Here is a 27525-nt window from a genome sequence, read left to right on the forward strand (position 1 = left end):
GGGGTTGGAAGGTATGCCTCCCCTTCTAGATGCATTTTGGAGAGGAATGTATAAATGCTTGTGACTTCATTTGTGGTTGCAAACCATTAATCAGATATGAGGCATAACGCAGGCCTCTGCAGCGAAGGGGGGCCACCCCAAGCTCTTTAGCCCCCCCCCGAAACCCTTTACATGGGCCCCATTCTATCCAAGGCCAATTAATATCGGTGAGATATGGGGGCCCCTCCTCACATTCTTCAGAGAGGACCCATCCTTTTATGTGAGGCCTCTGTATCAGACACTAACACCTCAAAAGGTGTGGTATATGGTCCCCCGCAGGCGTCTTCTCCTTTGCGAGTCATGGCAGTGGTCACAGGGGGGGCAGCAGTGGTCCAGGGGACAGCTCTCTGCTCATGATGTCTTTCTGAAGTGGAATCATTTTAGATTCTTAGAAGCATGGGTGCTTTCAGAGTTCTGGGCAATAGAGCTTTAACGTGCCCTGATGTTTTTAAATGACCATACATGTTTGACCATAAACACTTTCATGAAAGTATACGAGGCACTTGTAGGCAGTCTCCCCCCTCCCCCCATCTGACTGACTCATCTTTCTTTCCCACATAGGAAAACCAAACATACAAACACTGAATCTGTTGTGCTTTTGTTTTACATCTGTGACTTATTGTTTCATGTATTATATAAGCCCAGTAGGTGTGGTCTTTACCATACATGACACCTTTATTAGGTTTTGCCTAGCAAATGCGTACGAAGTACGCATGCGCTAGGAAAACCTTATGTTTTTCTCTGTGGGGTCGGGTATCCGCCCCTTCCTCCCATTGGCTAGCTCCATAAATGGAGGCTAGCCATTGGGAGAGGGCTCTGTCCGTCAATCCCGGACCAGATTCGGGGGCGTTCCCGAGAATTTTTCGCTTTTGGCTACGTCAGCCGAAAGCCTGTTCTCGGGAACGCCCTCCAATCTGTGCCGGCATTGACGGCACCCGCCTTCCTTAAGCACAGCCTGCGAAACTCAGGCACTGACAGTGGTCGACCTCGAGGCTGGGAAACCGGGTTCGAGTCTCGGAAGGACGCTTAATCTCCCCGTGCCTAACAACATGAATGTGTCCGTCTCGAACGCATCATGTGCTCATGTAAAGCGCTCTAACCCCTTCGGGTCTCGTTAGCGCTATATACAACTTTTTTTAAAAAAACATTAATGTGTCTGGGCAGGGAGCCCCCGGCGCTAGGACCCAGCAGAGTCCGCCCGCCAGGGTTGCGCTGCTGTGTTGACAGCAGGCTCGATCACGGAGTATGGAGTCTTGACATCAGTTGAAGTTTAGAAACTTTAGTTTCCAAATCTGCCTTTACTCCTGCATATATTTGTTCAGTGCTATTTTTGTGCATTTAAAATGAGCCGTCTCTAGTGTGCGGAGAAAACCCTGCTGCATCCACCTCAATGGACCGCCTGACCTGTGCTTCGTCGCCTGCGGTCACAAGTGGATAAGGTTTCCAGATGACTCGATGACACAAACGATGCAGTGGTTCTGGTCTTTTGTTTTTAATTTTACATATGTGTGTTTTCTGATGTTAGTTACATTACATCAAGCTCGATCCGGCAGGACCACAACTCCCAAAATGCATTAGCATGTAGCGTTGCAAACTTTATTATGGAATCGCCTGGTAATCTTACATGTCGAGGGCAGGCGTTAGGAGCTCAATGGCTGATTGTTGCATTTGAAACAGTTTTACTTGCCTCTACTCACAGGGTAGCCCAGTTCCTGAGCACGCCACGCGCCCGGGAACATTCTCCCCACACGCTGCATCCACCCATATCTGGATCCCCGCTGCTTTTTCTGGGGTCTCTGCGCCCACTTTGCTTGTGTGTGCCGGTGCTCAAGCTCTTATATCTCACCCCCGTAGTGCGCCTCCCCTCTCTCCGCCCCTTCCCTCTCCCTCCTCTGTCTCTGTTCCTTCCACCTCCCCTTTGTTTGTCCTATCTTTGGCTTTTAGTACTTCATACACTTCGGTCCCTATCGGACTGACTGGTGATCACCCTTAGAGCCCAGCAGGGCTGTCTCAGCCTCTCATCCTTGTAAAGTGGATATTAGTAGCTGCTATGACGAGGTATTGGGTGTGATATCATCTTTCATCGAGTTTGATGTGATGCTTGTTTAACACACTTAACAATTGTGTTGTCTTCGTGCTCTGGTATTAACTTGTCTGCGGTTGTGTGTTCGCCCACGTGGCAGAGATATTGTGGGCTCTCGCGCAGTGAGCAAATGTGCTGTAAGTGTAATGTGTAATGTTTCCCTCTGGGTGGGATCCAGGCGTGGAGGGGGATGGATCCGGGGGGTGCAGTTGTCAGGGGTTGTTTTAGGTCGCAGCTCCTGCAGACATCTTGGGGAGTGTCAGAAAGTGGCCCTGGGAGTGCATGCGTCGTGGCTCGCTCATCACATTTGCTGCAGATCAAAGGTCAAGTGCTGTCTTCCAAGGTGGGTTTGTAAAGCTGCCGCGTGGAAGGAGCACATATACAACCAGAAACAGCAGAGCAGGGGCACTTTCACACTTCTGGGAAAGTGCCATTGTGATGTAATGCTAACGAAATCTGTGTAAACAACTCCCTTCATCTTGGGCCAAACCAATGTAAATTGTTCATTGTCACACCTCCGTGAAAAGCATAGTTTGTAACCAGTCATCCTGCCCAGGGTGTGCTAAATCCAGACCGTGGCTGGCACGGTCACTATGCAGCCCTTTGGCCGACGCCATCTCTCAGACTTTGCTGCATAGCTTCTGATATCTGCTCTCGCCCATTAATGCCTGCTTGTGTCTCCGTTTTCGTGCCGTGACTCTGTTGCCTGCTTGTGCCCCTGTTGCCTGCTTGTGCCTCCGTTTTCGTGCCTGTGAGACTGTGAGTGCAGACTGTGAGTGCAGACTGACTGTGAGTGCAGACTGACTGTGAGTGCAGACTGACTGTGAGTGCAGACTGACTGTGCGTGCAGACTGACTGTGCGTGCAGACTGTGAGTGCAGACTGTGAGTGCAGACTGACTGTGCGTGCAGACTGACTGTGCGTGCAGACTGACTGTGCGTGCAGACTGTGCATGCAGACTGTGCGTGCAGACTGTGAGTGCAGACTGTGAGTGCAGACTGTGAGTGCAGACTGTGAGTGCAGACTGACTGTGAGTGCAGACTGACTGTGAGTGCAGACTGTGCGTGCAGACTGTGAGTGCAGACTGACTGTGCGTGCAGACTGACTGTGCGTGCAGACTGGCTGTGCGTGCAGACTGACTGTGAGTGCAGACTGACTGTGAGTGCAGACTGTGAGTGCAGACTGACTGTGCGTGCAGACTGACTGTGAGTGCAGACTGACTGTGAGTGCTGACTGTGAGTGCAGACTGTGACTGCAGACTGACTGTGCGTGCAGACTGACTGTGCGTGCAGACTGTGCGTGCAGACTGTGCGTGCAGACTGTGAGTGCAGACTGTGAGTGCAGACTGAGTGCAGACTGTGAGTGCAGACTGTGAGTGCAGACTGTGAGTGCAGACTGTGAGTGCAGACTGTGAGTGCAGACTGACTGTGAGTGCAGACTGACTGTGAGTGCAGTCTGACTGTGAGTGCAGACTGACTGTGAGTGCAGACTGACTGTGTGTGCAGACTGACTGACTGTGCAGACTGTGAGTGCAGACTGACTGTGCAGACTGACTGTGCAGACTGACTGTGCGTACCTGTGTATGTGTGCAGCTATGTGTACAAGAGCTAAGTGATGCTGTGTATGTGTGTGTGATGCTATATGTGTATTATGCTATGTGTGTGTCTGTAGCTGTGTATGTGTGCAGATATGTGTCCAGGAGCTGAGTGATGCTGTCTGTGTGTAATGCTATGTGTGTGTGATGCTATGTATGTATAATACTGTGTGTGTGTGTTTGTGTAACTGTGTCTGTCTGTATAACTGTGCATGTCTGTAGCTGTGTGTGTATGTAGCTGTGTATACAAAGCCTGTCAATGTGTGTAGAGGAGGAGCTCTGTGTGTGTGTGTATAGCTCTGTGTACATATACCTATGTGTGTATAAGTGCAAATGCAATAGGTCTCACATTTCGTAACCATAAAGCTATTTACTAGTAAACGACAAAGCCATTTGTTTATCTGTTTTACAAAAAAAAACATGGGTGAAAATTTTGACATTTACAATGCCAATAGCTCTAACTTTATCAAAGGCAAAACCATTGCATTGTAAATGCTTGTTCAGCTGTGGACTCGCAGTTAAGTTCAGTCGTTGTCGGGAAAGGGTCTGGAGCCAGGGTTGGGGTTTTAGGGAGGAGGCGAGGCCAGAAATCCGAAGAAACAGCTCGTGCTGAGTCAGCAGTTTGCATCAATGGCGGGGGTTTCTCCGAAGTGTTTGAGGTCTGACTGCGGCCGCGGTTTAGGGGAGGGGCAGAGTCTGGGGGGACCTGTAAAATCTGGGAAATGGCTATAATTACGGCGGGCCCCTCCCTGCTCAGGAATCCCGCCAACACCAGTGAAAAGCCCTACAGACACCAGGAGGTTTCTAGGCAACAGCTCCGGTCTGCAAACAATGGAGGTAGAAAGAAAACACTGACTGCAGGACGGCTATCCTGTCCCTCGGGACACCTTGCAAGGGCGCAGAGTTAGTGTCTGCAGGGAGTCTGTCCACGAGACACCTTGTTAGGGCGCAGCGTTAAGGCCTGCAAGGAGTCTGTCCACCGAGACACCTTGTTAGGGCGCAGCGTTAAGGCCTGCAGGGAGTCTGTCCACCGAGACACCTTGTTAGGGCGCAGCGTTAGTGTCTGCGGGGAGTCTGTCCATCGGGACACCTTGTTAGGGCGCAGAGTTAGTGACTGCAGGGAGTCTGTCCACGAGACACCTTGTTAGGGCGCAGCGTTAGTGTCTGCGGGGAGTCTGTCCATCGGGACACCTTGTTAGGGCGCAGCGTTAAGGCCTGCAGGGAGTCTGTCCACCGAGACACCTTGTTAGGGCGCAGCGTTAAGGCCTGCAGGGAGTCTGTACACCGAGACACCTTGTTAGGGCGCAGAGTTAGTGTCTGCAGGGAGTCTGTCTACGAGACACCTTGTTAGGGCGCAGCGTTAAGGCCTGCAGGGAGTCTGTCCACTGAGACACCTTGTTAGGGCGCAGAGTTAGTGTCTGCAGGAAGTCTGTCCACCGAGACACCTTGTTAGGGCGCAGCGTTAGTGTCTGCAGGGAGTCTGTCCACCGAGACACCTTGTTAGGACGCAGCGTTAGTGTCTGCAGGGAGTCTATCCACCAAGACACCTTGTTAGGACGCAGCGTTAGTGTCTGCAAGGAGTCTGTCCACGAGACACCTTGTTAGGGCGCAGCGTTAAGGCCTGCAGGGAGTGTGTCCACCGAGACACCTTGCTAGGGCGCAGAGTTAGTGTCTGCAGGAAGTCTGTCCACGAGACACCTTGTTAGGACGCAGCGTTAGTGTCTGCAGGGAGTCTGTCTACCGAGACACCTTGTTAGGGCGCAGAGTTAGTGTTTGCAGGAAGTCTGTCCACCGAGACACCTTGTTAGGACGCAGCGTTAGTGTCTGCAGGGAGTCTGTCCACCGAGACACCTTGTTAGGACACAGCGTTAGTGTCTGCAGGGAGTCTATCCACCGAGACACCTTGTTAGGACGCAGCGTTAGTGTCTGCAGGGAGTCTGTCCACGAGACACCTTGTTAGGGCACAGCATTAGTGTCTGCAGAGAGTCTGTTCATGAGACACCTTGGGCCTGATTCGCAGAACTAATTTAAGACAAAATCCTAAACTTACTACTTTTGGTATTCACAGAAGTTAGGATGTTGTCTTAAGTTTGTCTTAAGACACACTTAAGACAGACTTAAGACAATATCCTAACTTAAGTATAAATAATAAATTAACTCGCCTGTGTAGCGCGGCTGTTGTGTTTGATGCCCAATTTTTGAAAATAATTCTTAGCAATGTTGGATTTAAATTACGCACCATTATCCCTGATAACTTGTACCAGCAACTCTTCATTCACAAAAACCATGTCCATCAATTTAAGCACTTCTATGGAATTAATGTTCTCAACCATTTGATTATGGGCCTATCAATCATAGCTATTATGCACCTGGGGGGACCCAACAGGTCCCATAATGTTTATGGCTACTGTATGCCAAGGTGTCTCTGGATCAAGAGGCGTGCACATTTTTGGTTTCAACGTTTTAAGTGATTTATACGAATTAGCACATCACATGCAGTACCTCACAAATCTCTCCACCTCCATATCTATTCCCGGCCACCAATACCATTTTATGACCCTTTGCTTGGTTTTTACCACCCCAAAGTGGCCATCGTGGCAAAGAGACACAATATTACTTCTGAGGACGAGGGAGGAATTGCTCTATCTCACCTAAAAATATAAAAAAAACTCCTCCTTAATCCCCCAAAAACTGTTCATTTGATCCTTCAACCCGGAATTTTTTGGCCAACGCGTTCTTATTCACTCAATAATCTGTTGCACATCTCTGTTGTGTCGAGTGTCTTTTCTCCAACCTTCTTCTGACACCTTGGGGGCTCCTTGGTCATGTACGAGTGCCGACCTTAACTCGTTCCACTCATTTTTCTCACACTCTTGCCTTGCGGGAGGCATGCGAGAAAGGAAATCTGCTATTACATTACTCTTTCCAGGAACATACTGTGAATGAAATCTTGGAGACGCGTGGAGCTTCTTGCAATTCTAGCTGATGCATTGAAAAGTCCCTCGGTGGTCAAAAGTCTTACAAGAGGTTTATAATCTGCCCGAACTACAATGTTTGCCGCACACAAAAGAGCACAAATGTTCCAAACCCCACACGCAAGCGAGGGTTTCTTTCTCTGTAACAAAAAATGTCTCCTCTGTTGGGGATAAAACACATGATGCATATGGAAGTAGGCTTTCATTCCCCTTGCAATCCATCTGGGATAACAGACCACCAAGACCCTTATTACTCCCATCCACGGTAATGATGTTTTTAAGATCTGGTTCAAACCCCTTAAGTACTGGAGCTTCGGCACTGGCTTCCTTCACATCATGACATTCCTCTTTGCATTTGTCAGAGCAAAAGAAACTTGACCTTGTATTTAAGTATTTGTCTAATGTTATGCACTCTACTGGAAAATCTTTTCACAAATCTATTGTAGAACTCAGTGAGACATAAGAAAGATCTGAGTTCATCCTTATTTGAAGAATGAGGCGCGTTAAGGATCGCCTCGACTAATTTGGGTTTAGTAGCTACACCTTCACCACTCAGTACATGTCCTAAATAAGTCATAGATTTAACTGCAACTAGCAGAAGTCTTAATAGTGGTGGCGAAGAGGCTCAGAATTAACCCTGGGCGTAGTTCACGTAGTATCACTACGTGTAGCTACGCGAAGTGCACTTGGCACTACGCGAGCTACTCCTAGCTACGCAAACTGCATAGTGCACTGTGCAAAATGCTGTTCGCACTGATTGCACAGTGCCGGATGCTTGTCCGCACTGTGCGATCAGTGCAAACCGCATCTTGCACAGTGCAAGCGGTTGTTTTCTGCCGCTCGAGTGGATTTCTACTCGAGCTGTAGCTTTCTCAACGCAGACTGGCAGTTTCTCATCGTGAGCGTTCGCAAGCACACACGACCACTCGCAATGAGAAACCTGACCTCCTCGCGTTGAGAATCTCGCCGGGAGGTTTATTTTCCACGCTCGCGATCGGCAACTTGATGATGCTGATCACGAATGAGGAAAAAGTCTAGCTGGGATGTCATTTTGCTCGCTTGCGGTCGCCAACGCGAGCAAGCAAATAATGACTGCTATGCTACGCATGTTTGCACTGTGCTACGTGCAATTTGCGTAGTGCGAAGTAGCGCAAACTTCGCAAACTACACGAGCGTAGCATAGTACTTCGCCCAGGGTTACTCAGAATGACCAAGTGAGTGAGGGATGTTTCATTAACACAAGATGTTTGGATAGGCGTTTTAGAGTAAGAGCTAAACCCAAGTTGATGGATGGATTTGTATGCCATATGGTAGAACTATATCATTACATTTTGTTGTTGTTGTTTTTTTGTAAGGGAGGAGGATGTGTTGTGTTCTTATCTATTGTTATGTATTCTATGACACGTGATCCTACGTGTTCCTGTTTGTTTATTTGTAAACCCTGCTTCCATTCCACCTACTCCACAGATGAGTGTTTGGAGTTTTTGTCCAGTACAGGTGGAGCAGCTGGAGTGGGAGGACGGTCAGCGTAGCTGTGGCTTTTAATGGTGTTTCAACTTATGAATCAAGGAACTTTCAACAATTCGACTCTACAACGGTACATGTATGTAACAGTGTTCAGAACAGAGAGGCCTCATGGCATTGACGTTTTATTTTATTTTACAGGTATCACCAGTCCTGGCAGCGGCCATTTTATGGATCGGTGGCTGAGAAGGAGGAGTACAGGTGAGGTTTGCACTCAATGGTGGTACTGTAAAATGGACGTCAGGTTAGCATTAAACTGCACCTTCAAAGCACTGCAGGGACAAATGTCATAAAAGAGGTTGGACAACTTCATTCTCGATGGGAACCAGAGAGAGGGTCTTAGGGAGAGGACCCTAGGGAGAGAGGGCCCTACGGAGAGCACCCTAGGGAGAGGGCCCTAGGGAGAGGGTCTTTGGAGAGGGTCCTAGGGAGAGGGCCCAAGGGAGAGTGGGCCCTACGGAGAGCACCCTAGAGAGAGGGCCCTAGGGAGAGGGTCCTAGGAAGAGGGCCCTAGGGAGAGGGTCTTTGGAGAGGGTCTTAGGGAGAGGACCCCAGGGAGAGAGGGCCCTACTGTGGAAAAAGGTAGGGCTAGGACCTTTCTCAAGACTTGCCCGGCGCTAACCGCCCTTGTACCATTCAAATTATCAAGCAATGAGGCAGGCGCCGGAGACCAGAAGGCAGGAAAACAGAAGTTTATTCCGACGGAGCAGAACACATCAGATCAGACAACAAGGTATCGTCTCGAGGTGCTCTAACAGCCTCTCGGAGGCCTGGCCTCTTATACACTGGTTTATGGCATGTGACCTTTCTTTATTACAAACAGAACATTGTGGAGTAAGGGAAAAAAGATATCCCCGTAATCCTCGTGTCAATCCCACCCCACATGCCTTTACAATAGAGATCCTCAACCTGCTGATAAGAGGAGGGGGTCATCGCGCAGCTGAGTGTTCTGCCGATTCTTAGGATGTGTGCGCCTGATCATATCCCGTGGGGTGGGGAGGTCTCGATCAATAGAGGGTCTTTTGAAGAAGAGTGTCTCCATACAAAAGGGCAGTAAAAAGATATCTCCCAGCTAAGGCGATGGCCTCGGACCTGTGTGGACAGCTGGACACGGGGAAGGGGTCATCAAAGGAGTGGTATTCATGCCGCATGGACAATCGGGCGTGGAGGGAAGGTTTACCAACAGAGGGGCATTCATGGGAGGAGAGGAGATGCTGGTCAGGCGCAGGCGTGACTCCCAAGGACAGGGTCATGCGGAAGGGTCATGCTCATGAGGGGGAGGAAGGGGGAGCCAGGGTGCGCGGAGGATGCTCGCTGGGTGAGAGGGGCGCGCTGGCGACTGACTGTGGACAGGGAGACCATGATGCCTAAAATGGCGATCGTGCATGTTGTACGTGGGTGACAAGCTGGCGCAGATGATGTTCAGTCCATAAACTAAAATTCCACAGTCCTCCCTTTTAACATGTCTCGCCAACTTGTCAGTTCGGATTTATCCCCATAAGGCCACGTATTTCTACTTCATAGAGGGGACTCATGTGCTCATTTCGGAAGTCCAAAGTCTTTGGGCACATACAGTTAGAAACAAGGCCACACAAAGATGGCAGACATTGGATACCTAAACAACACCCACATAAGATCACAACAGGTATCAGCACGAAGGAAAACAACCTCCAACCCCAGTTCTTCAAAGTGTCCCAAAACCAGCTCCCAAGCGACCATCCTTCCTGCTCTTGGTGAATCTCCGAGGAAAGTCTGTGGAGGTGTTCAATGGCTTTGTAGACTGAAGGCGAGTTGTCTGGCACGTAGGTGCAGCAGCTGGATCCGATGATGCGGCATGCTCCTCCTCGGTCGGCTAGGACCACGTCTAGGACAAGGCGGTTTTGAAGGGTCACAAGGCGGACCGCCTGAAGCTCTGCCGTGTTGTTGGCGAGGATGCCAGCCGTGATATTGATCGTTGTTTCTACTGCCTGGGTCAGGTGTCGGATAGCGCGGCTGTTTGCCATTGGGCCCCACAGAGGAACAAGTCCCTTTGCTGCATCTAGGAACTGTGCTCCGGTGGAGTCGGCTTGTCCAATGTCATCTGCACGCCTCTGCCGGTGATGGTTGGCAGGGGCTACATATGTGGGTGGAAGAACAAAGGCAATGTAACAGGCGCCCCTCCAACCTCTCGGAAGCCAGGTGTAAGCTTTGGTGCCACACACAAAGTACATATTCGGAGAAGCAACAAAGGAAGGGGGGTCAGCTGAGTCCAATGTTCTGGTGATTTGGCAGGCGCTGTGACCCACCAACTGCGTTCCATGGCCTTCGAGACACACGAGGCCCGTGACATTGAGGACAGACAGGGCCACAGTCAGTGTAGTGGTAGTTTGTTTTTGCAGATGAGAGAAGGTGGTCCTGGCTGGATTGTGGAGCACCTGTACTTCGACTCGTTCTTTGGCAGGAATGTCCTTAAGGAAGGTGGCGCCCGTGAGCGCAGGACATAGGGCAGCAGAGGTCTTTTTGGTTTTGTTCAGCCAGAACCCAGAGTAGAAGTGCGACACCGTCCGGCTGGAAGTGGCGTTGTCCTTGTGGCTCTCTTGCATGAGGATCAACCAGGCGAGACAGGAGCCGTGAACTGAGAAAGGAGAAGGAATGAAGGGGATGGAGTGTCCAGTGGCATGCGGGAGCAACCCGCAGATCCAACAGTTCGTAGCATTTGCAGCGAGGTTGTGTTGGTGCAACAGTTGCACGAAGGAATTGTTCCAAAATTCCCTGCGCCTTTCTCGGAGCTGAGGCGACAGAGAGATTAGGTGATGCTCTTTCAGGGGTGTTGGCTGTGCAGTAGGTAGCAGTGCCTCATGAGCCGGCGTGCTTTCCTCCAGAATCCAGAAGGAGGTCATGAGGAGGAGGCAGAAGAGGAAGACAATGAAGAGTGCGATTGTCTTTGATTTGTGCAAGTTGTCAGTCTTTGGATTTCTATACTGGGTATTTCCTGTTGCTTCCATCATCTTCTTTTCTGGCGCTTCCATCATCTTCTTATCTGGCGCTTCCATCACCTTCAAGGGAGCTCGGTAGTGGGCAGAACCACAGACTTCGTTTAGCTTCTCTCCCGGTGACCCTTGATTGTGTTTAGGTCACCGTTCTGAGATTCAACTTAGTCCGTGGCCTACTTAGCCGAAACTCCCTCCTTTCGACGCAGGAAATACCCTTCTCTGGATGGCACAGTGGGATCAGAGAATTTTGCAAGTTCGAGTGCCTCAGTATCGGGATAACAGTCCAATATCGGTCGGTCTTTGCTCAGGAGCTCTTCTTGGGTGTTGACGTTTTCTGTCGTGGCCAGGTTCGCAGAGACCTTCCGGCAATGATGTGCGTGCAGCCAGTGCTTCTTCCCCTCCACTCGAAGCGCCGTTCGGGTGGTAATCAGCACTTGCCAGGGGCCCGTCCACCGAGGTTCCAGACTCTTGGTTCGCTGGAAATTTCGCACTAGGACGAAATCTCCCGGTTGGATGTCGTGGCCGGGGCCCCTGGAAGCATCGGGGATGGCCTGCTGCACCTGTTGATGAATGACAGACAACGTTTTAGTTAACTTGCACAAATAATCAGACAGTAGGACGTCCGGGACGTCATGAATGGAGGTCGGTTTGGGAGCAGTCCAGAGATTCATCGGTCGCCCAAACACGACCTCGTAGGGGGTCAGATGGTGCTTGGTGGGAGTGGAGCGCATCGATAACAAGGCCAGTGGGAGTGCATCCGGCCAGTTAAGTCCAGTGGTGGCCACTATTTTTGACAATTTCAGCTTCAGTGTGGCATTATGGCGTTCCACCAGACCGGCGGATTGGGGGTGGAAGACCGCATGAAACCGTTGCTTCACCCCCAACCCCTTTAGGATTAGTTGGATAACCTCAGCTATAAAGTGGGGGCCATTGTCGCTCCATAAAATTCGACAAAGGCCATAGCGAGGGAAGAATTCCTTCAGTAGTACTTTGGCAGTAGTCATGGCAGTGTTGTCACGAGTCGGATAGGCTTCTACCCATTTGCTGAAGGCACACACGATGACTAGTACATACTTCAGGCTTTGGCATCTCTCTAGTTGGATGTAGTCCATCTGAAGGACCTCAAAGGGGTGATTGGGGGTCCCAAACCCTCCCCGGGGTACTACGGTTCCTTTCCCAGGGTTGTGTTGCAGACAGATAAGGCACTGCTGAACTAGGCGTCTGGCTGAGTCGGGGATTTTGTCGTTGTGCCAGACTTTGGAAATGAGTTCGATCATGGGTGCAGATCCTATGTGTGCGGGGGAATGTGCCATCGTCAGTATGGGGATCAGATATGAGTCGGGCAGCAACCATTTGCTTGCATCCTTCGTTCGCCAGCAGCCCTCTTCATCCTTCAAACCCACCCTTGCCCACTTAGTCAGTTCGTGAGGGGTGCTGGCCGACTGGATGTCTCTGATCATTACCCTTATGTCGCTCCATTTCTCGGCTTGTGACCTGGTCACATACATGCGTGTCACTGTCCTATTCTCAGCTGTGGTTCGTGCAGTGATGTCGGCCAATGCATTCCCTTGTCCGACTAAATCTGTCACCCTTTTGTGTGCCTGACATTTGATCACCGCTAATCGTTTGGGGAGGAGAACTGCTTCAATCAGAGCGGAGACTAGATCTCCGTGGAGGATCGGGGTGCCGTGGGATGTCAGGAATCCCCTCTCCCTCCACAGGAGTCCAAAATGGTGGACCACCCCGAAGGCATACTGGCTGTCTGTGTATATGTTCGCGGTGGTTCCCGTGGCTATGATGCAGGCTCGTGTGAGGGCTATCAGCTCTGCTGCCTGGGCAGATCGTTGTGTGATGCGGGCTGTCTCGACTACTGTTCGGGTTGTCGTTACTGCATAGGCAGCTGAAGTGGTGCCATCTGGGAGTTTGATGCATGAGCCGTCTACCCATAGCTCTCCATCGGGGTCAGTAAAAGCAGTGTCTCGGAGGTCAACCCTACTCCTAGTTTGCTCGTCCGTGAGGGTCACACAGTCGTGTATGGGAGGGACGTCGGGGTCATTTTCAGGCAGGGGCAGCAATGTGGCAGGATTCAAAGTCGTGCATCTCTTTAGTGTGATGTGGGGTGCAAGTAGCGTCAGTTCGTACCCTGTCAGTCGTGCGCTAGTCAGGTGTTGGGTCTTGGTTTGGTTCAGGAGGGCGTCAACTGCATGGGGTACTAGCACAGTGAGGGAATTGGAAAGTACGATTCCTTCGCTCTGACGGATAGAGACAGCAGCGGCAGCTACTGCTCGAAGGCAGGCAGGCAAGGCTCTGGCTACAGGATCAAGAGTGGCGGAGAAGTAGGCACAAGGGCGCTGCTTAGGACCAATCGATTGAGTTAGGACAGACAATGCACACCCCTCCCTTTCATGGGTGAAGAGGGAGAAGGGTTTGGAGTAGTCCGGAGTTCCTAGGACAGGCGCTGAACAGAGGGCATCTCGTAATTCCTTAAAGGATGCTTGACACTCGGGGGTCCAAGGGAGCGGGAAGGAGGCATCTTTGGTTAATAGGGCAAGTAGGGGTTTTACAATGAGGCTGAAGTTAGGTAACCACTGTCTGCAAAAAGAGGTTAGGCCAACCAAAGAGCGGACTTGCTTTTGTGTTTTTGGGATGGGGGTGTCTAGGATGGTTTGGATTCGGTCCGGTGTAAGTTTCCTCCCTTCTTTGGACAGGAGATGGCCTAGGTAAGTAACTTGTGACTGGCAGAATTGTAACTTCTTTTTGGAGACTTTATGGCCATTTTCTGCAAGAAAGTGTAGGAGTTGGATAGTGGTCGTCGTTGCAAGTGGGGTGGTGTCGGCCGCCAAAAGGATGTCATCAACATATTGGATCAACACCACTCCATCTGGTAGCTGGAAGGCATCCAGCTGTCTTTTGAGGGCCTGGCTGTAAATGCTCGGACTTTCAGTGTACCCCTGGGGAGCTCTACAAAATCGGTACGAGCGGGATTTTAAAGTGAAGCCGAAGAGATAACGGCTGTCTGGATGGATGGGGATAGAGAAAAACGCATTCTTAAGGTCGATAACAGTGAAGGTGGTGGCAGTGGACGGGATGAGGGTCAGAATGGTAGTGATATCGGAGACTACAGGGTATTGGGGTACAACCACTTTGTTAATCTCTCGCAAGTCGATGATGAAGCGGTATGCTTTCTCATCTCCTTCACCTTGCTTCTTAACAATGGGTAGGATTGGGCTGTTGCAGACGTTGCTAGCCACCTCTTCAACCACTCCTGTATCCACCAGAGATTGAATGATCGCTACCAGTGCCTTCTCGCCCTCGGGGGATATCCGATATTGTGGGAGTTTCGGGAGCATAGCGTCCTGTCTTACAGTTATATGAATGGGGTCAATCATCATTCGTCCCACATCAGAGTCGTTTTTGGCCCATAGGTACGGGGGCAGGGTGTCAAGCAAAGACAGGTCAGCATCAGTTATTGAGCACATGCGTCGTGTCGGGCGAGATTTGGGCATGTCTGGGTTGTCGTACAAGATGACTCGTATTCCATCTGGGGAACACCTAATGGTGGCTCGAAAATGTTTCAGTAAGTCAATGCCCATAATGGCGTCAGGGGAGTTGGAGGAAAGCAGGAATGTTGCGTCAGTGGTGTTGTTTTCTAGATCAAAGGTAATAGGTACAGACAGGGGGTTAGTGGAGGGCGTTCCATCGAAACCTATCGACGTTATGTGTGAGCCAGACAAGGGTGCCCTTGGAATCAGTCGTTTTGATAACACACTACGTGTCGCCCCAGTGTCTACCAAGAATGGAGACTCTGTACCCAGGACCTTAGCGGTGACATAAGGACCTTGCTGGTCAACACAGAGCTCGACTGGATCCCTCCCTTGCCCCTGGCAGTCCTATGCAAAGTCGGGGGCATTTTCACCTTCGGACAGCTGATATTGGTTCTGTCGGGGACGGTCAAATGTGTTCAGTCTCCCTGATCTGTCATTGTTGGTGCCGTTGGTGTGCCCTCGTCCTTGTACCTCATTTCTCGGACCACTCGCCACATCCCTGGAGTCCCTATTTCTATTCATCTCTAGCATAACCGGACACCGGTGTTTCCAATGGCCGAACCCTTTGCAGAAGGCGCATTGGTCGTTGCTAATGTCTCTACGTCCAATGTGGGGTGTGGGAGTGTGATCTTTAGGGGGTAGATCTCTGGGGGTGGCTGATTGGTAGTTCCCCCTTTGATGTTCCCGTCCTACCGTTATACCTTGTATCTGGGCTATCATTACCCTTTCCTTTAAATCTTTCTTCTTTTTCTCGGACGCCCTATCATTCTCATTCTTTTGGTGCTCGTAATACTGAGCCATCTGAAGGATAGCTGCGGGTTTGGAGGCCCCCCAACTACTCTCACTCGTCTGCAGCTTTTGGGAGACCTCTTGCGTTAGGCCTTTTACGTAATTTTGTACAAACAGGTGCTGTCCGGTTGCAGTGGTCATGTCTTGGCCACTGTAGTCGGAGAACACTGTCTCGATTCGGGAGAAGTATTCTGACACATCTTCCTGGGGTTTCTGTCGACAGGCCGTGACTATCGACCAGTCTACCTTTCTTTCTGGGATCAGTGTCTTTAATTTCTGAACTATTTTGTCTGGAAGTTCCAGTATGTCTTTTACTGGTTTCCTTCCAGGCTCTCGCTGTCTATCTAATTTACCGAGTTGGTCCCAGGTATGTCCAAACAGATCCGTGTGGTCAGCCTTCCGGATTTGCTTCCACACATCAGCTGGCAGGCATAACCCAAAGAACAAGTCAATATCTGCTAAAGTCATTATTGTCGAACCCAAGGCTGTGCCTAATTCGGTATAAAATGCTGTCGGGTTCTTTCTTAAATCGGGCAGAGTTTGCTTAAAGGTTAGGATATCTTGTCGGTCCCATGGTTGGTAAACCCAATTGTACACAACCCTCCCTTTTGCATCTGCATTATTAATATCATCGCTTGTTCCTTGGCCACGTGGCGGGATTCAGTAAGGGGCCGCTTCTCTGATAGGCATCATAGTATTGGCTACTTCTACCGAGGTCGTTTCAGGGACCGTAGCCTTGGCTTCTGGTTTTTGTTCCGTGAGGTGGCGGAAGACCTCAAGCATCTGCATGAAGAGCTCCGTCGCCTCGCGTTCAGTCCCATCGCCAACATCAATTTTCCTATATAGTGTTGTTAGTTTAGCGGGACCCTTACTTTGATACCTATCTTCATACGCGTTCAGGGTGTAGTAGCTGAATCGCAAGATGAAATGCCGTCTGTGGCTGTCGGCATGTGAATTATATACGCTCATTGTATAATCTTCGCTCTCCCTTCGTTCTACTAATGTCTTTGCTATTTTGTCGATCCCATCCCGCTCATCTTTGCTCAACCTATTTAGTCTGGCTGGTGATTGCTTGCTGGCCTCGGGATCGTCTGACGAAGTTGTTAATGTGGCTGGTGCGGAGGCCGTGAGGGCCGGTGCACTAGCGCTAGGATCACTTTCATTCGTACTCGGGGTTTGCAAGCGTTGTTGGCTGGGAGCATATGGAGGGGGCAGGTAGATGATTGGGGGACCTAGCAGTAACTCATCGTTCGCCCGTTGTTTGGAGGGCAATTCAGGGTAGAGCGCAGAGGGGGTCCTAACAGGACATTGACCTGTCGACCCTGATTCTTGGTTTTGTGTAGCTTCCTTTCTTTCTTTTATTTCTTCTTCTAGTTGCTTTGCGGCTAGGTGGGCTGCCTTTCGTAATTCTTTCCCTATTTTTGCTTCCTCTCTTTTCTTTCGTTGTTCCGTTTCTTTGCGCCACATGCCGATACTGTCGAGCATAGTGGGCGTGGTCTTATTCTTCTGGAGCGCTATTTCTAATGTTTTTATTTTATTTTCATTAAAGGAACCTATCAGTGGCCACTGACTTTCGGGGTTCTTTTTCGTATATTTATGCCATAACTTAGTATAAGCTATAGCGACTAGTCCATACTTAGTGAACATGTCCTTATTAGGGGTGCCCTCCAGTGGAGCTGGATGGTTCATCTCTAATAAGCGGTCCGGGCTAAACAGGCTACCAACCAGTGGGGAGAAGACAGGCATGACGGATTACAACGGGGACAAAAGTCTGCACTACCTATCTTATCACGGCGGGCAAAGACTAGACAGAATATTTCTATTCTCCGTTGTTTGCCGGCGGTGAATACCTCAAACGAACCAATACCGAATAATCGGCCAATCAAACAAATCAGTGGGGAGAATAAGTGGGCACGAAAAGCTATCGCTACCCACTCTTTCTCTACCTGCAAAGAGAGACCTTGTTCTTCCCTGTTTGCAGACAAAGAATCTCCAGTCAATAATCCACGAACGACAGTTCGGGAAACAGTGGGGGAGGAAGATAGGCACGACGGATTACAACGGGGACAAAAGTCTGCGTTACCTATCCTTCACTGCTTGCAAAGAGAGAGCCTGTTTGTTTTTCCCCGTTTGCAGACAGTGAATCTCCAGAGGTTTCAACAAAGCGTAATACTAGTATTATCCAAACAAAACAATTTTTCTCAATTCGTCGTGTTTACACGACCTTACCCGGACCGCATGGACGGTTTCCTGTCCTCTGGATCCAGCGCCCGATCGTCCTCTCTCCTTCGTGATGCCCGTGGCACTCCTGATGGTTCCCAGTCAGGACCGTAGATCACTCGAGAGAGGTCTGTTCGGAACTAGTGAAGGTCGGATGATCGGCTGTCAGACGAGGGTCTATCGGACACGAGCTCTTCCCGATCGTTGCAGTCGTTCACTCTGTCGTCGGGACCTCTCCCACTGGATCCACGTGTCGCTGATGGGCCCCACGCTTTGGGACGCCAATTGTGGAAAAAGGTAGGGCTAGGACCTTTCTCAAGACTTGCCCGGCGCTAACCGCCCTTGTACCATTCAAATTATCAAGCAATGAGGCAGGCGCCGGAGACCAGAAGGCAGGAAAACAGAAGTTTATTCCGACGGAGCAGAACACATCAGATCAGACAACAAGGTATCGTCTCGAGGTGCTCTAACAGCCTCTCGGAGGCCTGGCCTCTTATACACTGGTTTATGGCATGTGACCTTTCTTTATTACAAACAGAACATTGTGGAGTAAGGGAAAAAAGATATCCCCGTAATCCTCGTGTCAATCCCACCCCACATGCCTTTACAATAGAGATCCTCAACCTGCTGATAAGAGGAGGGGGTCATCGCGCAGCTGAGTGTTCTGCCGATTCTTAGGATGTGTGCGCCTGATCATATCCCGTGGGGTGGGGAGGTCTCGATCAATAGAGGGTCTTTTGAAGAAGAGTGTCTCCATACAAAAGGGCAGTAAAAAGATATCTCCCAGCTAAGGCGATGGCCTCGGACCTGTGTGGACAGCTGGACACGGGGAAGGGGTCATCAAAGGAGTGGTATTCATGCCGCATGGACAATCGGGCGTGGAGGGAAGGTTTACCAACAGAGGGGCATTCATGGGAGGAGAGGAGATGCTGGTCAGGCGCAGGCGTGACTCCCAAGGACAGGGTCATGCGGAAGGGTCATGCTCATGAGGGGGAGGAAGGGGGAGCCAGGGTGCGCGGAGGATGCTCGCTGGGTGAGAGGGGCGCGCTGGCGACTGACTGTGGACAGGGAGACCATGATGCCTAAAATGGCGATCGTGCATGTTGTACGTGGGTGACAAGCTGGCGCAGATGATGTTCAGTCCATAAACTAAAATTCCACACTACGGAGTGCACCCTAGGGAGAGGGCCCTAGGGAGAGGGTCCTAGGAGGAGGGCCCTAGGTAGAGGATCTTTGGAGAGGGTCCCAGGGAGAGGGTCCTATTGAGACGGCCCTAGGGCTCACTGCTTGTCAATGTCTTTCTAGTCTATTAGTTCTAGTGGTCTCAACAGACAAGGGGCCCGATTCACAGAATGAACTTAAGACTCAATCCTAAACTTACTACTATTTTGGTATTCACAGAATGCACTTAATACTTTTGGCATTCACAGAATGAACTTACTACTTTTGGTATTCACAGAAGTTAGGATTTTGTCTTAAGTCTGTCTTAAGTTTGTCTTAAGACAAACTTAAGACAAAATCCTAACTTCTGTGAATACCAAAAGTAGTAAGTGCATTCTGTGAATACCAAAACAGTAGTAAGTTTAGGATTGAGTCTTAAGTTCATTCTGTGAATCGGGCCCACTGATCCTAAGTAAGGGCGGGCGCAGCTGGCGTAGTGCCTCTAAGTAAGGGCGGGCGCAGCTGGCATAGTGCCTCTAAGTAAGGGTGGGCGCAGCAGGAGTAGTGCCTCTAAGTAAGGGCGGGAGCATCTGGCGTAGTGCCTCTAAGTAAGGACGGGCGCAGCTGGCGTAGGGCCTCTAAGCAAGGGCAGGCGCAGCTGGCGTAGTGCGTCTAAGTAAGGGTGGGCGGAGCTGGCATAGTGCCTCTAAGTAAGGGCGGGCGGAGCTGGCGTAGTTCCTCTAAATAAGGCCGGGCGGAGCTGGCGTAGTGCCTCTACACGGAGTTCCACGGAGTTTGAAAAAAACTTTGTGGAACGCCGCTCTCTCTCCCTCCCTAATAAATTAAAAAAGAAGGCACTTACCTGCGTGGCTGCCTCCTCCTCTTCCTGGCCGCTCTCCTTCCTGCTCCTCGCCGCCCTTTTTCTATGAAAAAACTCCTACGTTGTACGTCCTGCCTGTGCGCATGCGCAAGACGTACAACGTCACCCCTCCTCTTTAGTGATAAATAGTCCCCTTTTCTAGCCACTCCTCCCTGCCTCTCACACATTTACTACTAAAATACATCCGTGCATGTTAGGAGACCCCGTAATCATGGTAGAGATCTCTCCAGAGAAAATGGTAGGATAGGTGAAGGCGAAACCTCCACACGTAGATATGTGAGTAGCGTTTTATAGAACGTTAGTTAGTAGTATTAGTTTAGTACTACCAATGTTCTAGAAAACTAAGTTTGTGAATAGACCCCTTTGTTTTGGCCCATGGCAGGAGAGAGCGGGCATCGAGATAGAGGCAAAGTTCCAGCATCTTTGCTTGGTCATACAGTGATCTGCAAAGAACGTCATGAACGGAGTCGTCTTTCGAGTTTCTCTTACTAGGTTGAGGCTCCTGCTGCATTTCTACTAGGGGTGGGCAGAATTTGCATAGTTGAGCTACGCAAAGCTCTGCGAAATGGTAAAAAATGTCTGCGAGCACGCAAAAGTTCTGAAAACATGCGGAATTGCTTGTTCCGCACGTTCATGATGCTTTTTCCCTGTTCGCGAACGCTGTTTGCGTGCTCGGGAAGAAATATCTCACGAACACGCATTTTGAAAGTGCAAACATGCAAAAAATTCAGCGGATCGAGGAATTTTTGGCATTTCCGCATTCTCCGCGGAACGCAAAATTACCCAAATTCTGCAAATTTGGCGAGCGGAACGGAATTTACCGCCCAGGCTTAATTTCTACCCATGTGGGAACTCAACGTGATCCTGTTTGAGTAATAAGGTATTTTGTTTTTGCTTGATGGAGGGTTTGTTGGTCTTTTTGAGTCTATGGAGATAGATTTTGTCAGGTGTGTTTCTGGATTTCTTCCATTGATGTTGACTACAGCCATGTCATTTAATCTTCTTTAATAATCAAAGGTGTCTTATACCATTGTTGCCTGGATGTTTTAAGAATTGTTTGTGCTTCCTAAATCTATTGTCCTGATGATGACCTATGTAATTGCTTAGGGTTGAACACTGTTGACCTCAACACATTGTATACTAAGATGAATACCTGCTCAGGTTTTCGTTCCCATTTGACCACCAAAGACACTCCTGTACTTTCTCTTTGAACTTTGTATACAAACACATTTGTCTCTTCGCTAATAGTTGTCTAATAGTTGTGCTTGCCAATACTTGTGTTAACAAATCACTTGTGAGATTATGTATTTGATTAAGCTATCCTTTATTTACTTTTACAGCATTTTCTGGAATAATGTTTCTTCTCAACCCTTCCAAAAACTTAATACATTCAACTTCTTGTTGGAGTAACAGATCTTTCTGATCTTGTCACTTTAATTTTTCATAAATTACTCATTAAGGTATTAGGGTCTTTCTATTCAGATGATTCCCACATTTCTTTTGTTTTTTTTTAGTTTTCCTGCATGGTGTGGCGGTAGTGTGACTCTAATGTTTTTTTTCTTGGATTCCTGTGAGAAAGGGCTGACCCTGCGCGTAAGTCCTGCTGGAAAGTGTCCTTTTTAGGGCTCGCCTGTTGTGCGCAGCACAGCTGGCAAGCTCTATAGGGGCTTATCCAGTCTTTATCCACACCACCACTGGCTGGCGATTCCTTGCAGTGCATGAAGCGCGTGCACAATGCCACCAGCCGCCTGCCTGCCTGCCTCGCATTCCCACATCAAAGGCAGCCCTCCCAGCGCATTTGTCACCCCCTAATTATTCACGGCCTGCCGGCCGTACTTTCACTTTAGTCTCCTTTTAACTTGTTTTTTAAAGGTGGAGGGTAGGGGTGACTGTACTCCTCAGCAGGATGCTTCCAATGGGAGCAGACCTTTTCCGGAGCAAACAGCCCGGTACTCGGATATTATGAGTGCCAGAACTTCATTATTTCTATTTCAAACACGGGTTTTGAAAGGCAGCAATCTTAGCATGGCCTTCACTCTCTAGAGCAATTTGATGATGCTAGGGTCTCCACGGGCCACTCTGCAGATGCCCAGGGTACACCGAGTCAGCTGCGTTTTAGAGCCAACTTGCTTAAAATGAAAAAGATCAAACTTGAAGCCTTTTTATGCAAAGTGAATTAGTAATATATATATTACGTCTGGATCAAAAAAACGAAAGCACATGGCATCAGCTGCTAAGTGACATGCAGATTTCCCCTCTTCGAAATCGCCTATGGGGAGGCAACTCCCGTTCTACCCTCTCTGTAACTCACCCCCAAACCCCGTACCTCACACAATTACAGGTCTTCCCGGGGTGGTGGTTGATACCCTCTAGCGCCCTTTTATGAACATCACACAACAATGCTACCCTCGACGCCTTACCACCCCATCCCAATGTCCAGAAGCCGCAGATCCCTCTGTCTTATGTGCAGAGACACCACCAAATCAAAGCAACTAAACAGTATCAGCTAATCGGTCTGCGACTCATCCGAGACATATTTTGCAGCCCCCTAATGAGAGCACCATAATGTGATTCTAGTCTTTATTGCCCTTTGCCCATACAAGTTCCCAGTTGCTCACATTCTGAGGCAGACTCCTTCCGTGCGCGGCCATCCTTCGCCAAAGGTAACTTCAGCCTCTCCCTGGGGGTGATCTGCTCTCTCAAAATATAATTAAAGTTCATTGAACTTGACCAGGTAGACGCTTTCGCACCCACCACTGTCAACAAAATGCGTCTGTCTTCTATTTCTGCAAATCGCAATGCCGAGAGCATTTCCCAGCCTGCCGACTTACTGCTTCCTTCCTTTCCATTTCTTTTCACGGTTTCTTTCATTCGCCCATCTCTCACTTTTTAATTAGTGCTCTGTTTTCTTCATTATTTTTCTTTATTTTAATATTTCCCTTTAAATGACCTTTCTTCTCTCTGATCCTCATGGTAACCTCTATTCGCTCTGTGTGTCGTCCCTTTCGCAGGCATCCCACCCCCTCCCTCTCCAGCGCCTGCCTTCTCTCTGCCCACGCATCACTCTCTCACGTTCCATTATTCTCCAGCTGCCTCAGTCTGCCTCGTCTTCCTCATCCTCCCTATGACAGTCCTTCTCTCACTTCAGGGCTTACTTCTTCTTTCCCTGTACTCCACAGTTTCCTTCTCTCAAAGCGTAATTCTTTTTCTTCCTTCTTTTTTCCCTTTAAATTACCTTTCTTACGACTCTGAAACAACGCACAAGGAACAGTCGCACGGGCAATTGTTTAACTCACAATCACCACAAGAAGCCTTCCATCCGTTTCTAAAAAACACGAAAGACCCAAAACTGTACCAAATGCAGACATACCGAATTTGTGTACTAAACTCACCAACAAACATTGACATGCGTATAAAACAATACAAGACAACACTGAAGGATTAAAGAAGAAAGTTAATCCACCCGAAAACTAACTGACAATCAGAAACATTATAACTAAACGTGCGACACTGGTTATAGCAGTGTATATTGAACTAAATGCAGAAAAACAGCCTACACTTTAACTGTAATAATACTAAGAAAATAGAGACTAATTTATTTTATATGTGCACATAAACCCAGCTGCTCATTTTATCGACCGCAGAAACATGAGAGGCTGCGTCGGCCCTAAGGGTCTCCAGCGTGTTAACTGCATATCACAGGTAGATCGGTCGTCAGCGCTTTAACCCTCTGAGCTAGCTTTATTAATCCAGCTATCAGCAAACAACAAATTGCACATTCATGAACTGTACATATATTGTGGGAGTAACCCAACATCATTTCTTGGCCTTTCATCATGTATAATTTACGTGTAATCTGGGGTCATTTGAGCACGAACACTAGTACAGATGAGTGGAAATAAATAAAAAAGCCCTCTGCTTGCATGCTACTTTCGCGGCTCCTTTGATGTGCGTCCATTTGCCACCAGCCACTTAGCCACTTAGCCAATTTGTGTGCAGGCGCCGCCTCTGCTGGCGCGCGCCGCCTCTGCTGCCAGGCTTCAGCACACCAGGCTGCACACCCCTCACCCCCCAGTCACTTCATCCGTGCCCACTTCACACGCGCTCTGCAGGTCATAAACAGGACCATCTGCTCCACTCCCAGCACTGCATGACCATCTTCAAAGCAAGCTTGTAACACGAGCTGCCCTCAGACGTTCCAAGACACACACTTTTAATGCTTCTGAGGTCGATAACATGAGCCCCGTTGCATTGACACACACTGCCCTCACACACACAAGTTACTGTCACACACACACAATGCTCTCAGACACACAGGCTGCTCACACACACAGGCACTGTTCACACACAAGCACTGTTCACACACAGGCACTGTTCACACACACACAGACACAGACACTGCTCACACACACAGATGCAGCTCACACACACAGGCACTTCACACACACACACCGGCACTTCACACACACACCGGCACTGCGCACACAACAAACCGGCACTGCGCGCACACACCGGCACTGCGCGCACACACACAGCCAAGGGTGCCAGGTAAAATGTATAAATAGGGATGGTTTTAAAAGAAATTTGCACTTGTTGTGCCTTTCTGCCCTCTACATCACTACATCATCACTCAGCGCCACCACATTATCACTCAGCACCACCACATTATCACTCAGCACCACCACATTATCACTCAGCACCACCACATTATCACTCAGCACCACCACATTATCACTCAGCACCACCACATTATCACTCAGCACAACCACAGCACCACTCAGCACAACCACATTATCACTCAGCACCACCACATTATCACTCAGCACCACCACATTATCACTCAGCACCACCACATTATCACTCAGCACCACCACATTATCACTCAGCACCACCACATTATCACTCAGCACCACCACATTATCACTCAGCACCACCACATTATCACTCAGCACCACCACATTATCACTCAGCACCACCACATTATCACTCAGCACCACCACATTATCACTCAGCACCACCACATTATCACTCAGCACCACCACATTATCACTCAGCACCACCACATTATCACTCAGCACAACCACAGCACCACTCAGCACAACCACAGCACCACTCAGCACCACCACATTATCACTCAGCACCACCACATTATCACTCAGCACCACCACATTATCACTCAGCACAACCACAGCACCACTCAGCACAACCACATTATCACTCAGCACCACCACATTATCACTCAGCACCACCACATTATCACTCAGCACCACCACATTATCACTCAGCACCACCACATTATCACTCAGCACCACCACATTATCACTCAGCACCACCACATTATCACTCAGCACCACCACATTATCACTCAGCACCACCACATTATCACTCAGCACCACCACATTATCACTCAGCACCACCACATTATCACTCAGCACAACCACAGCACCACTCAGCACAACCACAGCACCACTCAGCACCACCACATTATCACTCAGCACCACCACATTATCACTCAGCACCACTCAGCACCACCACAGCACCAACCAGCACCACTACATTATCACTCAGCACCACCACAGCACCACCACTCAGCACCACCACTCAGCACCACCACTCAGCACCACCACTCAGCACCACCACTCAGCACCACCACTCAGCACCACCACAGCACCACTCAGCACCACTCAGCACCACTCAGCACCACCACTCAGCACCACCACATTATCACTTAGCACCACCACAGCACCACTCAGCACCACCACAGCACCACTCAGCACCTCACTCACCCTCACCCACCCTCACTCACCCTCACCCTCACTCACCCTCACCCTCACTCACCCTCACTCACCCTCACCCTCACTCACCCTCACTCACCCTCACCCTCACTCACCCTCACCCTCACTCACCCTCAACCCCTCACCCTCACTCACCCTCAACCCCTCACTCACCCTCACTCCCTCACCCTCACTCACCCTCACACTCACTCACCCTCAACCCCTCACCCTCACTCACCCTCAACCCCTCACACTCACTCACCCTCAACCCCTCACTCACCCTCACTCACCCTCAACCCCTCACCCTCAACCCCTCACCCTCACTCACCCTCACTCACCCTCAACCCCTCACCCTCACTCACCCTCACTCACCCTCACCCACCCTCACTCACCCTCAACCCCTCACCCTCACTCTCACTCACCCTCACTCACTCACCCTCACTCACCCTCACTCACTCACCCTCACTCACCCTCACTCACTCACCCTCACTCACCCTCACTCACCCTCACTCACCCTCACTCACCCTCACTCACCCTCACTCACCCTCACTCACCCCCTCACCCTCAACCCCCCACCCTCACCCTCACTCACCCTCAACCCCTCACCCTCACTCTCACTCATCCTCACTCACCCTCAACCCCCCACCCTCACCCTCACTCACCCTCAACCCCTCACCCTAACTCACCCTCACCCTCACTCACCCTCAACCCCTCACTCACCCTCACTCACCCTCAACCCCTCAACATCAACCCCTCACCCTCACCCTCACTCACCCTCACTCACCCTCACTCACCCTCACCCTCACTCACCCTCACCCTCACTCCCCCTCACCCTCACCCTCACTCACCCTCACCCTCACTCACCCTCACCCTCACTCACCCTCACTCACCCTCACCCTCACTCACCCTCACCCTCACTCACCCTCACCCTCACTCACCCTCACTCACCCTCACCCTCACTCACCCTCACCCACTCTCACCCTCACTCACCCTCACTCTCACTCACCCTCACTCACCCTCACTCTCACTCACCCTCAACCCCTCACTCACCCTCAACCCCTCAACATCAACCCCTCACCCTCACTCACCCTCACCCTCACTCACCCTCACCCTCACTCACCCTCACCCTCACCCTCACTCACCCTCACTCACTCACCCTCACCCTGACTCACCCTCACCCTCACTCACCCTCACCCTCACTCACCCTCACCCTCACTCACCCTCACCCACTCTCACCCTCACTCACCCTCAACCCCTCACTCACCCTCACTCACCCTCAACCCCTCAACATCAACCCCTCACCCTCACTCACCCTCACCCTCACTCACCCTCACCCTCACTCACGCTCACCCTCACTCACCCTCACCCTCACTCACTCACCCTCACCCACCCTCACCCTCACTCACCCTCACCCTCACTCACCCTCACTCACCCTCACCCTCACTCACCCTCACCCACTCTCACCCTCACTCACCCTCACTCTCACTCACCCTCACTCACCCTCACTCTCACTCACCCTCAACCCCTCACTCACCCTCACTCACCCTCACCCACCCTCACCCACCCTCACCCTCACTCACCCTCAACCCCTCACCCTCACACAGTGCAATAGGTCTCGGAGCATTTGAGTTAGAGCTTTTAGAAATGTTTATGGCTTTTTTTTTTTAATTCTTTAGCATTGGCTACAGGAAACAAAAATGCTAAAGATTTACAAAAAAAACCATAAACAATTCTAAAAGCACTAACTCTAATGCTGCGAGACCTATTGCATTTCCAATGCTTGTTTAAGGCGCCTGTCCTTAACATCGGGCCTCTGCCTGTCGTGTCCCTGTCGTGTCCTTCAAACACACATGGACAGATCTGTGACCAGGTCGCTGCATGATTCCCATGCCAGGAGTGCATAGCTTGTCCTCAGAGTTCTATGCTTGTTGGTGGGCATTTATTGCCTCCCTTGATGATGTGAAGAGTGA

The 27525-nt window shown here is 50.0% G+C and overlaps 1 protein-coding gene across 1 annotated transcript in view; it reads left to right on the plus strand.

The window, feature by feature from the left end:
- LOC147693120 (uncharacterized) overlaps positions 1 to 27525 on the plus strand; it is a 131786-nt gene that overhangs the window by 71203 nt on the left and 33058 nt on the right. Inside the window, exon 5 of the mRNA XM_086939369.1 lies at positions 8356 to 8415. Within this exon, the coding sequence (XP_086795495.1) occupies positions 8356 to 8415 (60 nt within the window). The remainder of the gene's footprint in view (positions 1 to 8355; positions 8416 to 27525) is intronic.

This window comes from Lissotriton vulgaris, chromosome 9 (assembly GCF_964263255.1).
Source record: "Lissotriton vulgaris chromosome 9, aLisVul1.2, whole genome shotgun sequence".
Lineage (NCBI taxonomy): Eukaryota > Metazoa > Chordata > Amphibia > Caudata > Salamandridae > Lissotriton > Lissotriton vulgaris.